The sequence below is a fragment of the Vulpes vulpes genome, chromosome 12 (assembly GCF_048418805.1).
Source record: "Vulpes vulpes isolate BD-2025 chromosome 12, VulVul3, whole genome shotgun sequence".
In the NCBI taxonomy this organism is placed as follows: domain Eukaryota; kingdom Metazoa; phylum Chordata; class Mammalia; order Carnivora; family Canidae; genus Vulpes; species Vulpes vulpes.
Window position 1 is genome coordinate 39,297,019 of NC_132791.1, and position 17,047 is coordinate 39,314,065.

Genomic DNA, 17,047 nt, shown 5'->3' on the forward strand with positions numbered 1-17,047 from the left:
CTGTCGGATTTGACTTGCTAGTATCTTGTTGAGAATTTTTGCATCATCAAGGATATTGGCCTGTAATTCTCTTTTTTAGTGCAGTCTTTATCTGGTTTTGGAATCAAGGTAATGCTAGTCTTATAGAAGGAGTTTGGAAATTTTCTTACCATTCCTACTTTTTGGCACAATTTGAGAAGAATAGGTATTAACTCTAATTTAAAAGTCTGATAGAATTCTCCTGGGAAGCCATCTTGCCCTGGACTTTTATTTGTTGGAAGATGTTTTATTACTAATTCAATTTCTTTGCTGGTTATGGGTCTGTTCAGATTTTCTATTTATTTCTGTTTCAGTTTTGGCAGTTTGTATGTTTCTAGGAATTTGTCCATTTCTTCCAGATTGCTATTTGTTGGCATGTAATTTTTCATAATATTCTCTTTTGATTACTTGTATTTCTGTGGTGTTGGTTATGATCACTCCTCTCTAATTTGTGATTTTATTTATTTGTGTACTTTCTATTTTCTTTTTTAATAAGTCTGGCAAGGGGTTTAACAATTTTATTAATTCTTTCAAAGAACCAGCTCCTGGTTTCATTGCTCTGTTTTACAGTGGATTTTTTGTTTGTTTGTTTCTATATCATTTATTTCCATTCTTCTACTGGCTTTAGTTGCTCTTTTAGGTTATGTATTTGAGACTTGTTTCTTGAGGAAGGCTTATATTGTTAGATACTTCCCTCTTTTGACCACTTTCATTGCATTTCAGGCTTTAGACTGTTGTGTTTTCATTTTCACTTCTTTCCATATATTTATTTCTTCCTTAATTTCCTGTTTAACCCATTCATTCTTCAAAGGGATTTTTTTCTCTCTCCATGTATTTGTAGTTTTTCTAAATTTTTTCTTGTGGTTGACTTCAAATTTCATAGTGTTGTGGTCTGAAAATATACATGATATGATCTCAATATTTTTGTAATTGTTGAGGCTGATTTGTGATCCAGTCTGTGATCTGCTCTGGAGAATGTTCCATGTGCACTCAAAAAGAATGCATATTCTGCTGCTTTAGGATGAAATGTTCTGAATATAACTGTTAAGTCCATCCGGTCCAGTATGTCATTCAAAGCCATTGTTTCCTTGTTGATTTTCTGCTTGGGTGATCTGTCCATTGCTGTAAATAGGGTATTAAAGTACCCTACTATTATTATATTATTATCAATGAGTTTCTTTATGTTATGAACTGATTTATGTATTTGGGTGCTTCCAAGTTGGGGGCATAAATAGTTACAGTTGTTAGATCATCTTGTTGGATAGAGCCCTTAATGATGATATAATATCCTTCTTCATCTCTTGTTACAGTCATTAATTTAAAATCTAGTTTGTCTGATGTAAGTATGGCTACTCCGGTTTCTTTTGACATCCATTAGCATTATAGATGGTTCTCCAAGCTCTCACTTTCAATCTGCAGGTTACTTTAGGTCTAAAATGAGTCTCTTGTAGGCAGCATATAGGTGGATCTTGTTTTTTTTTTTTAAGATTTTATTTATTTATTAATGAGAGACACATAGAGAGAGAGAAAGAGAGAGAGAGGCAGAGACACAGGCACAGGGAGAAGCAGGCTCCATGCAGGGAGCCCGATGTGAGACCCAATCCCGTGTCTAAACCGCTGGGCCAAAGGCAGTGCTAAACCGCTGAGCCACCTGGGCTGCCCGGATATTGTTTTTTTAATACATTCTGATACCCTGTGTCTTCTGATTGGAGCATTTAGTCCATTTATATTCAGAGTGGTTTTGATAGATTTGAATTTATTTATATTTATATTTATATTGTATTGTAAATCCATTGTATTACTTGTACAGTTGGTGTTTCTGGAGATTGTCTCTATTCCTTTCTAGTCTTTGTTGCTTTTGGTCATTCTTTCCTACTCAAAGAGTCCCCTTTAGTATTTCTTGCAGGGTTGGTTTAGTGGTCATGAACTCCCATAGTTTTTGTTTGTCTGGGAAACTCTATCTCTCCTCTATTCTGAATGACAGCTTTGCTGGAGAAAGTATTCTTGGCTGCATATTTTTCTCATTCAGCATGTTGAATATATCATGATACTTTATTCTGGCCTGCCAGATTTCTGTGGAGAGATCTGCTGTGAACCTGATTTGTCTTCTCTTATAGTTAGGGATTTCTTTTCCCTTGCTGCTTTCAGGATTCTTTTCTTATCTCTGTATTTTGCAGATTTTAGATGATATATCTTGGTGTTGGCTTGCTTTTGTTGATTTTGATGGGAGTTTTGGTACCTCCTGGATTTGGATGTCTCTTTCCTCCCCCAGATTAGGGAAGTTTTTAGCTATAATTTGTTCAAATTAGCCTTCTGTCTTAGGCTTCATTTCTAAATGAATTGTCATGTCTAGAAAATCTGGAGATCTCAAAGCCATTAGCGTCTGTGTTAGGATGCTCACATCAGTGGATGACTGTTTATTTATTTATTGAAGGGGCAGGGGGAGAGGGAGAAAGAGAACCTCAGGCAGACTCCCCACTGAATGTGAGTCCATTGCAGGGCTCAATCCCAGGACTTTGAGATCCTCATCTGAATCAAAATCAAGGGTCAGACTCTTAACTGACTCAGCTATCCAGATGCCTCTGGATGACCTTTTATGAGTAGCATCTCGTGCTTGGCTCACCATTTAAATCTCAGATCTCCTTCTAAATATATGCTTAAACTGATGATCTTATCCCAGTTGGAAGACAAAATATTTCCCTGATTCACAAAATTGTGATGAGAAACAGAAAAACTTTGCTTTTTTAATACTTGGTAATCATTCTGATATTATATTGTTAGTAGCATTGTGTTATTATGTTAACTGTGTTATAATTATAAGGATGGTAGTTAACAAGGTATTAGCCATAATAAAAATAATATTCATATCATATGATAATATAGTCCATTTCTTGTAGTGAGCTTAGAGGAATTAATTCAATTATACTCTTGGTATTCCTAAGTATAAAACAGAAAGAGAGCTCTTATTTATTATCATTTGTGATTAGGAATTCTGAAATAAAAAATAAAATGATAAATTCTCTTGCCCAATCCCAGGAAAGTAGGAGGTCAGCATAAGCCTGGGTGTATCAATTAGGGTGGATATTCAGCTGCATGGAATGGAAACCCATTTTCCATTTTAAATAACCCAGTTATTTAAAAATTCAAGAGTTATTTTCCTCATGTGACAAATTGCCCAGAGGTAGGCATTCTAGATCCATGATTCCAGGACCTCTTTCTGGTCTGACAGTGGTCACCAGATGGTGCCTATATCTCCAGACTTTGGGTCTGCATTCTAGGAAGGAAGAAGGAGAAGGGACAAGTTACGTCAATTAACTTTCTTTCTTGAATAACTTTTTGCTGGAACCTTATACGTGGGTTCCACTTAAATCTACCAAGTCACGTACTACCCCCTAGATGGAATGAAGTGTGGAAACCTGAGTATTTTTAAATGATCATATTGCTATTCCAAATAAAACTAGAATTCTGATACTGGTGAAAAATCAGAAAGTAACTACTGAGCAAGTAACCAGTAGTATCTATTATACAAATGTTTAATCACTTATTCCAGTGAGGGCTTTAAAACATATGAGGAAAGGGGATCCCTGGGTGGCTCAGAGGTTTGGTGTCTGCCTTTGGCCTAGGGCGCGATCCTGGAGTCCCGGGATCGAGTCCCGGGTCGGGCTCCCGGCATGGAGCCTGCTTCTCCCTCCTCCTGTGTCTCTGCCTCTCTCTCTCTCTCTCATAAATAAATCTTTAAAAAACAAAACAAAACAAAACAACACAAAACAAAACAAAAAAAACCCAACAAACAAACAAACAAACAAACAAACAAACAAAAAAAACAGTATGAGGAGAATACTGGGGCACTTGCCATCAAGAATTGTAATCATTTATGCAGAGTAAAGCAATGTTTATTAATACTGTAGAAATGAAGAGTAGAGTGGTAGCCCATGATGATGTTGTGGCTCAGAGGAGGTAGAAAATAGTACTAATATTTTTTTTTCTTTGTCCTAGATACTGTACGAAGCATTATACATACTCTACCTTATATTAGCTTTATGAAATGAGGTACAATTATTATTCCCACTTTACAAATGGAGAACTTGAGATTTAGATAAGTTGACTTGTCTAAGGCGATGTACCTAAAAAGTGACTGAACTGGGATTTGAACCTGGGCCATTTGATATCAGAGCTCTAGTTCTTGGTCAATAAGCAAGTGATTCTCAAACTTTAGCATGTGTCAGACTCTTCAGGAAGTTTGGTAAAATACAGATTGCTGAGGCTCACCTCCAGAACTTGGCATTTCTAATGACTTCCCAGATGGTACTGCTGCTCCTGGTTCGAAATTGCCCATCTAAGTAGTGCTGCCATGTAGGATGATAACAATGAGTTTGATAATAATTAACATATTTTGTAGGCTTACTGTTCTTTAGGTTCTCTCATCCTTATTAGGGAATATGAGGTATGTATCATTGTCCCTGTTTTATAGATGCTTTCAATACAGCTGCTCCTTCTGCACCCCTCATTCAGTCAGCTCCATCTCTGCTCTCTCCATCAGGCGGCAAAGGATTTCTCTTCACTGTGGCTGACCTTCAGGCTGGAGTTGTTCGCTATCATCATGATGATAGTGACTCCACCAAAGATTTTGTGATCTTCAGGATATTCGATGGCCATCACAGCATCCGCCATAAGTTTCCCATCAACATTTTGCCCAAAGATGACAGTCCCCCATTTCTCATAAGCAATGTTGTGATTGAACTGGAGGAAGGGCAGATCATACTGATCCAGAGTTCTATGCTGAGAGCATCAGACATGGACTCCAGTGATGACTACATCTACTTTAATATCACGAAACCTCCTCAGGCTGGAGAGATCATGAAGAAGCCAGGGCCAGGACTGATAGGTAAGTTTTGAATAAAGATTTTTGGTGTCAGAATTTGTACAAGGGTGGACATCAAGTTTATGAGGTAAGATATTCCCATTTTATGGATGGGAAGCCTGATACTTAGAAAAGTTAAATTGATCTATTCAAATTTGTGCATCTAGCAAGTTCCAGAGCTGAACCTCAAGGTAACCATTACCCTATGAAAAATTAAGTCTGCCAAGCATGATGATAGAACAAGAAGAGAAGTGAAGTGAAGTGTTTGGCCTCTTCTAAATTATTGATAAAATAATTTCACAAATAACATTTGTTTATGCTTTATTAGAATAATTTCATAACGTAATTTCAAGACTACTTCTTGAAGTAGTCAGGAATAACAAAATAGGTATCAAGTATTAGTGTTATTTAAGAATGTTTCTTAAAAATACTTTTGTAATGCTAATTTTTCTACCTTTTTTAAGGCAGGTGTAGCAACTTTAATTTTTCTACTTATTTATAAGCTTTGTTAGAAGTATTTATGAAGATTTCTGGGATACATACCCCATGCTAGGCAGAGAACATTTTGGAAACAGGTCCAGTATCTTTTTACCCCAATATCTGAAAGATTGTTACAAAAGTATGTGGTGTTTTGTGGACCCGATAGGCTATCCTGTCCCTGGCTTCCTTCAGAGGGATCTATTTAATGGCATCATTTACTATCGTCACTTTGATGGAGAGGTCTTTGAAGACTCTTTTGAATTTGTCCTGTGGGACAGCCATGAACCTCCAAATTTCTCAGTGCCACAGGTAAGAGGCCATCTCTGAATACCATCCTTAAGTATTATCCACAGATGTCCATTCTGGGAGGTGTCTTTTTTTTTCATTCTGGGAGGTGTTATTAGAAACTACATAAAAGCAGGTTTTAAGGTTCAAAGTTGAGAAGCAATGGATTCAACAAGATTGAATCAATTTCTTTGCAACAAGACGTCTCTACCATTTTCTTTCCTAATAAGTCTTGTCAATTATTGTACTTGTAAATTATTGTATTTGTAAATATTGCATTTGTAAGTTCTTTGTCAAAACTCCATGTATGCAGTTTCTCAAGATCATTTCACCATGGGGCTCTTTTATACAGAATAGACTCCCAGAATTTGCTGACCTTAAGAAAACACTGGCATTTTGTGTGTAGTGGTTGCAGTATAGTCTCTGAAGTTACACTGCCCATGTTTCTCTCCCGTCCTTGACCCTAGCTAACTGATTGACCTGTTCCTCAGTTTCCTCATCCTTAAAATAGATAAGAATACAACTTCCTTATAGAACAATTGTGAGGGTAAGTGAGATAATCACATATAAAGTACTGAGAAGTTTCTGGCACATGGCAAGTGCTCAATAGATAAATTAGCTTTTGAAGAACTGTAAGTTTTGTTGATTCTGAAATACTATAAGTTTTACCACCACTCAAGTATATCATTTACGTATATAGGATGCAGAAATAGGTATAAGGAGGCATTCTCATATAGAAATTACAAATTACAGAAGATGGAGTTAGCATTGTATCTGGACAACTATAAACTATTAAAGAGTAGGCTCCATGCAAAGAGAGGATGACTGGTGGTAGGGATGGAAAAAGACCGTTGAAAATAAGTGATCACTTACTATACATGGTTCTTTTTGCTAGGCATTTTATACCTATAATCTTGGAAGGTGGCATGTATAGAGACCTAAGCAAATCTAGGACCAGCCCTAGAATGATTTTTAAAAGATTTGTTTGTTTATTTTAGAGCGGGAGAGGGCTAGAAGGAGAGGGAGAAGGAGGAAGCAGACTCCCCGCTGAGCAGGGAGCCTGATGCAGGGCTCCATCTCACGACCTTGAGATCATGACTTGAGCTGAAGTCAAGAGTCAGAGGTTTAGGGGGATCCCTGGGTGGCTCAGCGGTTTAGCGCCTGCCTTCGGCCCAGGCTTGATCCTAGAGTTCCGAGATCGAGTCCCACATCGGGCTTCCTGCATGGAGCCTACTTCTCCCTCCGCCTGTGTCTCTGCCCCTCTCTTTCTCTTTATCGCTCTCTCTCTGTCTCTGTCTCTGTCTCTGTGTCTCTCATGAATAAAAAAAAAAAAAACTTAAAAAAAAAGAGTCGGAGGTTTAACAGACCAAGCCACTCAGGTGCCCCTCTAAAATGATTTCTTAAAGCATGTATCCCTATTGGTTATATAATGCTTCTCATAATATCACAGTCACCCACATTAGCTGCTACATAGGTTATTGAGCTATTTTTATCTGTTTGCCAAAACAAAGGGATACAAAAAAGGACAGTCAGGAAGAATCACACTAGAGAGCACAGAAACTAAAGGAACTAGGTGATCCCTGGAAAGAGAATGGAGGATGAATGAGAAAATTCTTAATTCATCTACATATTGAATTGATTCTTTTACGAATAACAGCTCTCTTTTTTCATCAATGGATTATTGCCATTTCTAGATTGCATTTTTGCTTGAGACCTTAGTTGACTTGATAATCGCAAATGGCTACTACTAACAGGATTTATTTTTAAATCTCCTATTGTATCTATACAAACTGATCTGTTTCTTTTTTTTTTTTAACTGATCTGTTTCTGACTAGAATGCCATATCACTTTTAGCAGACTATGTGTTTTTTAAAAACCTGAAAGCTCAGGACTTCTTTTTCCTTTTCTGCTATTATCTATTTTATACATCATAGGTATAGATTTACTTATATTTATCTCATAGATCAAATGGAGATGTGAAATCTTTCTATAATAAGATAATGAAAACCTTATTGAATGAGAATATTTCTAAATCTTGGCAAATAAGTCAGACCAAACTCTCTAGATCCAGTTACAAGTTTATTCCCTATGATGGATGGATTTCTAAAGAAAAGGTCATAATTATGTTTTTTTTCCTTTGGTTTCATCTGCATAATCTGTGTTGAGAAAGAGATACAGAGAGAGACAGAATCTATGAATTTGCTGTAAGAATCAAAGAGTCAGCCACATTCTTGTAACTGAGGATAATTAAAACCTGTTAATACAGTGGCAGAGTGTTTGGTGGCATTCCTCTGGCATCCATTCCCCCCCCCCCCCACTTCTGATTAGTGACAGCTTTAGCTTAATCCTTCTCAAGACTATGAACCTACTTTTAGCTATAGCATCACTTGTTCCAGGAATCCTTCTCCGATGCCCCCTCATTCCATAACTTCCCCAGGCTGGGTCAGGTTGCCCTTTAATGTGATTCAATATCAAATAACCATAATCTGAGGCCATTCATTATTTGTCTTATTGGATCAGCTGTGACCTTATTGATGACAGGAATCACAAATTCTTTATCTCTGCATCTTCAGACTTTGGTATCAGACTCAAAGTAGAACCTCAAGAATTGTTTCTTTGTGTGTGCCAAAATGAACTCTGATTCTTTCCATTTTTATCAAAAGTAAGAGAAAATAAGAAGATTAAAACATTTGGTAGGAACTGGGGAGGGAGTAACATAGGGAGGGAATAAGTATAAAGCTTTATTCTTCAGAGTTTCTAGGAATTAGTATATGCACAGCAACAAAACAAGTATTTTTGTGTATGTGTGCTGGTAAATGTTTTTGTATTGTAAACCCCCAATATCATCATCAAAATTCTAATTTTTAAGAAACTTACATGATCAAAATTTAGTCTACTTGATGATTTCATCTTCAATTTGAACAAGTATGTAGTCATGTCTTACAGATAAAAATTCAGCAAAACCTGTAAAATAGTCAACAAAATCTGCAATCCACCATTAACTGAAAGTCCAGATAAAAAAGGTTGCATGATGGGAGCTTTTGTGATCAGAAGGTACTGTGGTCACCAACAATTAAAGTAGGGCCCAAGATTGCTAAGCCACACTGTTGGAAAACTTTGTTTTACAGAGACAGAAAGCAAAGATATCCTCAGGTGAGACACAATGCACATAAAGCAGGAAAGAAGTTATGTAAGCAGAGATGCTCTTTCCGTCCTCTCATCCTCTACTGAGCACTCTTCTATGAGGTTGACTGACACACCAACAATATATCTACACATTAGCAGGAAAACCTTTCCCTCTTTCTATCTTGGTTGTCATTACTGTCATCAAATAAAGCCTCACACACTCAGTGTTTTTTGAAAAATATTCTCCTCTTTCTCCTTCTTACTAGAGGCCTTTACAGGGGTTAAGTTGTAAGAGATCTTAAACCAGGAGAAAGTGATATTAGAAGTAAAGTGGGACGGATGAAGGGATGGGTGAACTAGGTGATGGGGATTAAGGAGTGTACGTGTTGTGATGAGCACCTGATGATTAAAATAAAAACTTAAAAACAAAGTAAAATGGAGAATGCAAAATAAGGATAGATGAGAGAAACAGAAAGAGCACTAAGAAACTGGGGAAGAAAGGAAGTGGGTACCACAAAGTCCTGTGAGTGAAGTGAAAGGAAGCAACTGGATGTGACTAGATGAGAGAACAGGCACCCAGGGCAAGGGCATTTGTCAGAAGTCAGACTGGAAAATGAGGTGGGTAAAACTAACATTGATAGTAGTTCCTGGGACTGAGAAATAGCACTGGATAATCTCAACAGAAGATACAAGATAAAAGAATCAGGCAAGAATCAAAACTGAGACAAAAAGATCAAAAACCCAGTCTTGTAAGAAAGTCAGATACTAGCTGTTGGAGTATCATATATTGAGTCTGATTCTGAGGGTCAAGGTCAGGCTTTGTTATTTTGTATACTGATTTATCACTTTATATTCAAATTCTCTCTAAGACTATTTGCAGGTGCCTATGGCCATAAATAGACTGGAGGGATGTAGGAGCCAGCAGAAAGAGCTGAGCGGTTGGACACTAGTTTTTCACTGTTTGGGAATGGGTGTTCAATAATGTCTTTTTTATAACCAAATTTCAGTACAATGAGAATTCTTTATTTCTCTATGGAGCTTGTTAAAATAGGATTTTTCTTACCCACAGACACACATACAATAATTGTTTAAACATGCATAAATATGTAAAGATACATCAACTTAAGTGATCATAAAGCATGTTGAAAAATGTGCCCACCAAGAATTACTACAGGGGTATAAAAAAGCATGCTTGTACATTCTTTTTACACAAAGAACACATTGGAGAATAAATTAGCATGGAAAATGGTCTCTTTGAAGGCACAATAACTATTGTTTCCATATTAAATCCAGTTTTTCAATTAAGTGGAGCCTCGCTGATGCACACTATGGCTGGGAGGTCCCATAGAGAATTTCTGAACTTTGTAGATTAGCAAAAAACTATAATTGGAAAAAAATTGTGACACAGACTCCAGGAGACTGGAGAAATGACTGTCATTGTGTTCTTTTATTTTAATAACTGGTTCTAGTTTTTAATTATCGAAATACTTCATAATGGAGTAGTAAATATTTTGTGTGCTTTTGTAGCAGTAAAGAAGGATGAAGACAGGGAATTAATTAATTGAGCACCTACTACCAGGTATTCACTGTCTACTAGAGAGAAAAACTGAGCTCCAAAGGAGTTAAATTATTTGCCTGATGGCGCATAGCTTGTTGGTGGCTGAGCTGATGTCCCAGGCTTTATCATTGCAAGAGCTTAACCATGTTTTAGTTATTGCTTTGTACATCAATTTAAAAAAGGAATTTTCTTCATTTTCAAATTAAGTATTGTGAACACCATTATTGTAGAAAAACTGGCATTGCTGATGTGTGCTTTGGTAACAATATTAAAATAATTAGAAGCAGGGTAAGAATACTCTTATGCATCAAGCTGTGCAAAGATCCATGATGCCAAACAAATGTCCCATTTTGAGAGAGAGTTAGTAATTGCTTTCTCACAACCAGTCATGGATTAGTGTAAAAAAAAAAAAGATAAATGTGATGATAAAATCTGTTTGGCAAAGTTGCCGTGTCCTCTTACGTGATCCCAAACCTGTGAGCATGATTTTAAGAATTTTAGAAGTCACAGATAGGGCATGTTGGCTGAGTTAGCAAACATGGATGAAGTATCTTCTCCTTACAAAATACCATGCCAGTTGTTGTATAGCAACCAAAATGAACATAATATTTATTGAGCACCTACTGTGTGCCAGACATTTTATCCATATAGTGATATTTGACCCTCATAACAACTCTGTGGTGGTTGTTACACTTAACTACCCAATAAAATCGACACTCAAAAAAGTTGAGTGACTTGTTCAAGGTTAAGAGCTACTAAGAGGCATACTCTGCATTTCAACTGTCTGTCCACTGACAAATCCCACATGGTTTGCAGTATACTATGATTCTCCTTTTGTGGATGTTTCAGTCAAGAAGAGACAGACATGTGAACTACTAATACTACCAGACAATGAAATAATAATATTTGTTGAGGGATAAACAAAATTCAGAAACAATTCCAACTGAGAAATTGAGCAAAGTTGTTTTTTTAAAGATTCATTTATTTTAGAGAGAGAGAAGGAGAGGAGGTAGGGGGAGAGAGAGAGCACACATGCGTGCATGTATGTGGGGAGGGGAGGATGAGGCATGGAGGGAGACTCAAGCAGACTCCCCATTGAGCATGGAGCCTGATGTGGGGCTCAGTCTCATGACCTGGAAACCATGATCTGAGCTGAAATCAAGAGTCTGAGGTGTAACCCACTGAGCCACTCAGGTGCCCTGAGAAATTGGGCAAAGTTTTAAGAGCCCTGAAAGGTAAGAGAGCCTCAAGTTTTGGGAAAAGGCAGGAGAAAAGCATTGCAGATTGAAGAAACAGCATGGTCCAGATCATAGAGGCCTGCTTGAGAGCTACAACCTGATACCTTATGTGCATCTAGACTCCTGGGTTAGCATCGGAAGGTGGTAAAAGATGAAGTCGAAAAATGAGTGTGTCTAAACTGTGGAGGTCCCAGGTGCTATGCTGAGGAGTTTGAACAATTTAATCCTTCCTGAGTGGTGACTTAGGCTTTTGAGGAGATGAATGACTGATTTGACTTGTAATTTTCTTTTAAAAGAGAACACTAGAGGTATGTAAAGTCTAGATTCTGTCTGGGAGTTAGGGTTCACAGGAAGGTGTTGCAATAACGTAGGGAAGAAATGATGAGAGCTGGAGCTAGACCAGTAAGAGTGGGAATGACAGTTGTGGAGGGAGCAGAAAGTGGTCATGGTGTAGGAAATTTTGTTAGCAGACACTCTGGGCCTTGGAGATGTGTTATGGGTCAATGGAGAAGGAGGAACCAAAAGTTATGACAAGGATTCTAGGATCAATGACTGAGTGGAAGGTGGTAGCAAAAGAAAGCACAGGTGTTGGTAGGAGGGAGAAATAGAAGTAAAATCGGGACCTTGTTATGTGCCTGTTCCCTAGCATTAGTGACTGCATTAACTGTAGTTGTGATAATTATATTCTTAAAACATAACACAAAATGGGTAAGAATGTTCTATTTTTGGACCATGTTCTTATTAGCTCCTGAATCATTTCAGGGGAAGTATATTATAAATGGGAGTTTTTGAAAAGCATCTTCACCATGACTGGGTGATTGTGGGGTGTTTTCTTTGGTGTCCTTTGGTATTTCAAATTAATGGCACAGATCATTTCTTTCCAGGTGGTGACCATCCATATCACTCCAGTGGATGACCAACTTCCAAAGGAGGCTCCTGGAGTTTCTCGGCATTTGGTTGTCAAGGAAACTGAGGTGGCCTACATAACTAAGAAACATCTACATTTTATAGATACAGAATATAACAGGGAGCTTCTCTACACGATAACGACACCTCCGTTTTTCTCTTTCGGCCACAGGTATCTCTTGAGAAGTCATCACCTGGGCTATTTGTTGAGGGTTGTGTCCAAGGATTGAGTCGCAAGTGTCCATATACAGTACTGTGATTCAATTGCTCTGTTGATCAGACATGAATTTGTGTTCAATTCCACATTTACTGTAATCTCAAACTTATCTCATACCTCCCTTCAAAAGCTGTATTAATTGGTAAGTGACCTGCCACTTGTAGTGTCTTCAGCTTAGGTAAGCTTAAAGCAATCTTTAATCTTTTTTTCATACAACATTTCTTTCTTTTGTAAAGAGCATGTTATTTTTGTCTTTTTAATAAAATTTATTGAATCTTCATAACACTATTTTCAGATATTACAGGCCACAAAATGGTCATATTCTCTAATCTCAATTAGAAAAGTGGCATGAATATACCTGAGGCTTGTGTCATGTACATGATAGCAAGGAAACATTTTTTTTTAGGATGAGAAGAAGCAAGGAAACATTTTTTAGGCTGAGAAGAACAATTTATTTTCATGAGATCAAAGTAGAAAATTCTGTACATACTTTCTGCAGTCATGAGAATGGCATTGATGATTCTGGACTGAAGGCTAGAACCCCCCAACAGGAAGAGAGAATATGAAGATTTTGATTTTCTCTTACAATGGGCTTTTTTAGCTTTAGAAAATTTGGTTGTGGGCTATTTGACTTAATGTTTCTTGCCTGGAAAATTAGCTGATGTGTCCTTCTGTATTTCTCTCTAGACATCTGGATGCTGGGAAATTAATTATGGTGGATAGCATTTCAAAGCTAACTAAAAATTCTGCAGCCCGAGGGCTGAGATCATTCACTCAGGTATGATGCTATGCTAAAATCTTGACAAACGTGATGGAGGTGTCTTCTGGGAGAAGGGATGGCACTCCTAGTGTTGCACTTGAGAATGTTGGCCTTTGACATCTGTCAAAAGCATCAAATGCCTCATGTCTACTTCTTCCTGCTTCCATATATTTGTTAAGCATGTGATATCTATTTGAAAATGCTTCATTGCATTGGATATGATTTCCAAATCTTATTATAACTCAACACAGCCTTTGGCATCGTTTTATCAGCAGCAGGGTTCTGATTAAAGGATCTGGTGGTGCCTAGGTTTTATTCCACCACATTCAGGTCACTCAAGATCCACTGTATTAGTTTCCTAGTGCTGCCGTAGATACTACAAACTGGGTGGCTTACAACAACAGAAATTTACTGTCTCAAAGTTCTGGAGCCTGGATGTCTGAAATCAAGGTGTCTGCAGGGCCACCTTGAAGCCCTGTAGTGAAAGCCTTTCTTGTCTCCTCCTTAGACTTTTGGATCACCACCCCAGTCTGCTTCTGTTATCCTATGGCCATCTTTTCTCTGTGTGTCTCTCTCTTCTTCTGTGGACACGAGTTACATTCCATGAAGGACTCACCCTTCCGTGTGACCTTATCTTAACTACTTACAACTGCAATAACCCCATTCCTAAATAAGGTCATATTCTGAGGTACTAGAGGTTAGGACTTTAACATATCTTTTTTTTAAAAAAAAGATTTTATTTATTTATTCATGAAAGACACATGAGAAACAGGCAGTGAGAGAAGCAGGCTCCATGCAGGGAGCCTGACGTGGGACGTGATCCCGGGACTCCAGGATCACGCCCTGGGCTGAAGGCGGCGCTAAACTGCTGAGCCACTCAGGGATTCCCTAACATATCTTTTTTTTTTTTTTTTTTTTTTAGGGGAATGCATTCAATTCATAACAACTACTACCTTCCAAAATCCTTCACTAACCTTCTCCCTGTTCCTGTGGACTGTACCCTGAATACTCCCCCGAGAGTCACAGTAATGGTGATGAATACTTAGGCAGCAGCTACCCCTGCCCAGAGGGTTAATTCTGCCTAATTTCACTGTAGTTAGATGTTGCAAATAAGTGTGTAAACCCCATGTGCTCAGTACTAGTATTTTATTATTTTATTTATTTTAGTGATAAGGAATCGAGGCCTTGCAAGTTTAAGTACTTTGACCAATATCACACAGCTAATTTATTGCAAAGCTGGGTTGAAATTCGCATCCCCTGTCTTTTATCGAGTTGGCTGGCTTCAAGCACTTGACATATTTACTTAATTCCTTTGTTCTTTTCCGTCCTGGTTTTAGAAAATGTGATTTCTAAAACAGAGCTTTTGGGGATCTTCAAATTCATGATGTTGGCACTTCCAATGTTCTGTGTCAATGTGATGGCTCTTGGTTTCCTAGTTCTCTGAAAGTCTCTGATCCTTGCAGATGGGCGCCCACATTTCCATCTCGATTTGCTTTGCAGCATGCTGTAAACCACATGAAAGTGGCCTACAAGCCACCCATGCAAGATATGGGCCTCAATCCAGGATATGTTCAGTTTGCATTTTCCATCAGTAACCAGCATGGAGGCACTTTGCATGGGATCTGCTTTAACATCACAATTCTTCCAGTGGACAATCAAGTTCCTAAGGTATGTACGATGTTTGATGTGAAAGACAAAAAGGAGGGAAGACCTAAAGAAAGAAAAGAATGACTCCAAGACTTGGAAATGCTAACTTTTCGTTAGCTATTTTATAGAACTATTTAATTTTCCAGCTACAGTGCAGGAAAAAAGCTTTTACCTCCCCATGGGACTTTTGGTCTAAAAGGTGAGATTTTCCAGTTGCTGAATTTGGCATTATTTTCAAAGCTTTATCAAAACCTCTTTCATTTCATTTCCTTTCTGCTAAGTCTCACATGCTGATCAGGGGAAGGGGATTAAGTTATGGGTCTCTTAGCAACTGGAAGGACTTATTTGTTCTCTTTGCAGGCCAACTATATGCTCACTAATCTAAATAAGCTTTTTAATTTTTCAAATGAATTAAGATGAGTCCTTCCATCCTCTCCTATCTCAGCCTTAGTGTTGACATAAGCATTCAAGCGTTTGGGTGTCTCATTAAAACTGAACTACAAAGGCGATGCTACTTTCTGCATCTGATCTGTGAGGCTGGACTTCATATTGACAGTTTGTTTCAAACCCCATTAGAGGGCTAGACTTCATTCATGTGGCTATTCCTGGACTCATTTTCCCCTCAGGAGTGGCAAGACAAAGTAAGATTACCTATATATCAGGAACAAGAGAGATGACAACCCATACATGTCTCACCCCTCTGGAAAGATGTCACCTTCCAAGTACCTACCTGGAAGACAGCCAGGAGTCCTGAGGCTCCCTTTCCGGCTCTCTCCTCCCCATCTCTACACCTGCCCAAAGCTGGAGGCTAGAGGTCTCACTCTGAAGACCAAGGGGCTTACCCAACCCACAGAACTGTTCTGATAGAGCCAAATGATACTTTTAATTAGTGAGTTGCCAACATTTACACATCAGGAAGTTTCACATCAAGTCTGAATTTCTAAGCTTCACTTGAAAATTTGGAAGCTCTAGCAGCAGTGAACTCATTTGCCCCCAGCAGCCGTTGCCAGGGCTTGCTCTCCAGTCCCAAAAGGCCCCACTTAGCCCAGTGCACTCATTTACATCACTGACCTGCCCCCTCAGGCCTCTGAACTTGCAACTTTTGGCAAAAGATGCACTAAAGGTCTCACACAGAAGACAAAAGAATCTGAACTATATTCTTTGATTCCTTCCCTGTCAGGGACCAGATCACATTCCCTGTGGAGGGAGTAGTTTATTATGTCTGTTAATTTGATTAGATTTTATTCAGACCATTCTTTCTGTATATGAGATACATGCCTTGAACTAGCCCAGCATCTAAAGAAGCCAAAGCTTTTCCTAAAACAGTCATGGAGAGAAATAGTGCTTTATGCAAAGCAATCCAAACCTCTTGCTAGAGAAAAATGATTTATGGAGAGAATTAGAAATGATGAAAGGAACAGTTATCTTCCTCTTTTGAAGGTAGATGGAATAGTTATGAGGACTCAGGGCTAATGTGGCATAGTGGTTTCTTTTTCCTATAGTGTATGGGACAAATGAAATCATGCCTTAGAGAACTGAGAATATTATAAATAAAGTTAAATGAGTAGCTGCAGTGAAACCAGTCATGAGTGATTGGTTTCCTGGTGTGAAATACCTGCAGATAGCTGAGTTGAGTGATAACTACTAGGTGATCATAATATGATGCCAGCAGGAAGACCCCCAAAACCTAAGCACTGGGTTTAGGCAGAGACAGAAAAGTTAGTGATGAATGAGTTGGAGCAAATTAGCATTATGCTTTTATTTTTTGAAAGTTGACCTAAAATACATTTATAATTTAAAACCACAGAATATAGCAGAATATATCCCTTGAAATATTAGCATCTTGGAGTGTTAATTGATGCAACTAGAGAATCAATGAAGCTGGCAGACATGGACCTTGTTTAAAAATAATGCTCCTCTTTTAATAACAGGAGTATTATTTCTTTCTTTC

General features: G+C 38.1%; 1 protein-coding gene across 15 annotated transcripts in view; it reads left to right on the top strand.

The window, feature by feature from the left end:
* FREM1 (FRAS1 related extracellular matrix 1) overlaps nucleotides 1-17,047 on the top strand; it is a 167,416-nt gene that overhangs the window by 56,933 nt on the left and 93,436 nt on the right. For 12 of the 15 annotated variants that reach the window (XR_011995551.1, XR_011995553.1, XR_011995555.1 and 9 more), the window contains exons 9-13: nucleotides 4,559-4,903; nucleotides 5,526-5,668; nucleotides 12,451-12,644; nucleotides 13,377-13,467; nucleotides 14,950-15,117. Coding sequence is in view for 6 of the 15 variants with exons in the window: in XM_072728241.1 (XP_072584342.1) it covers nucleotides 4,559-4,903; nucleotides 5,526-5,668; nucleotides 12,451-12,644; nucleotides 13,377-13,467; nucleotides 14,950-15,117 (941 nt within the window). In the remaining 9 variants the exon portion in view is untranslated. Of the gene's footprint in view, nucleotides 1-4,558; nucleotides 4,904-5,525; nucleotides 5,669-12,450; nucleotides 12,832-13,376; nucleotides 13,468-14,949; nucleotides 15,118-17,047 lie in introns of those variants that run through there. The other 3 variants (XR_011995557.1, XR_011995558.1, XM_072728247.1) reach the window with 2 other exon arrangements.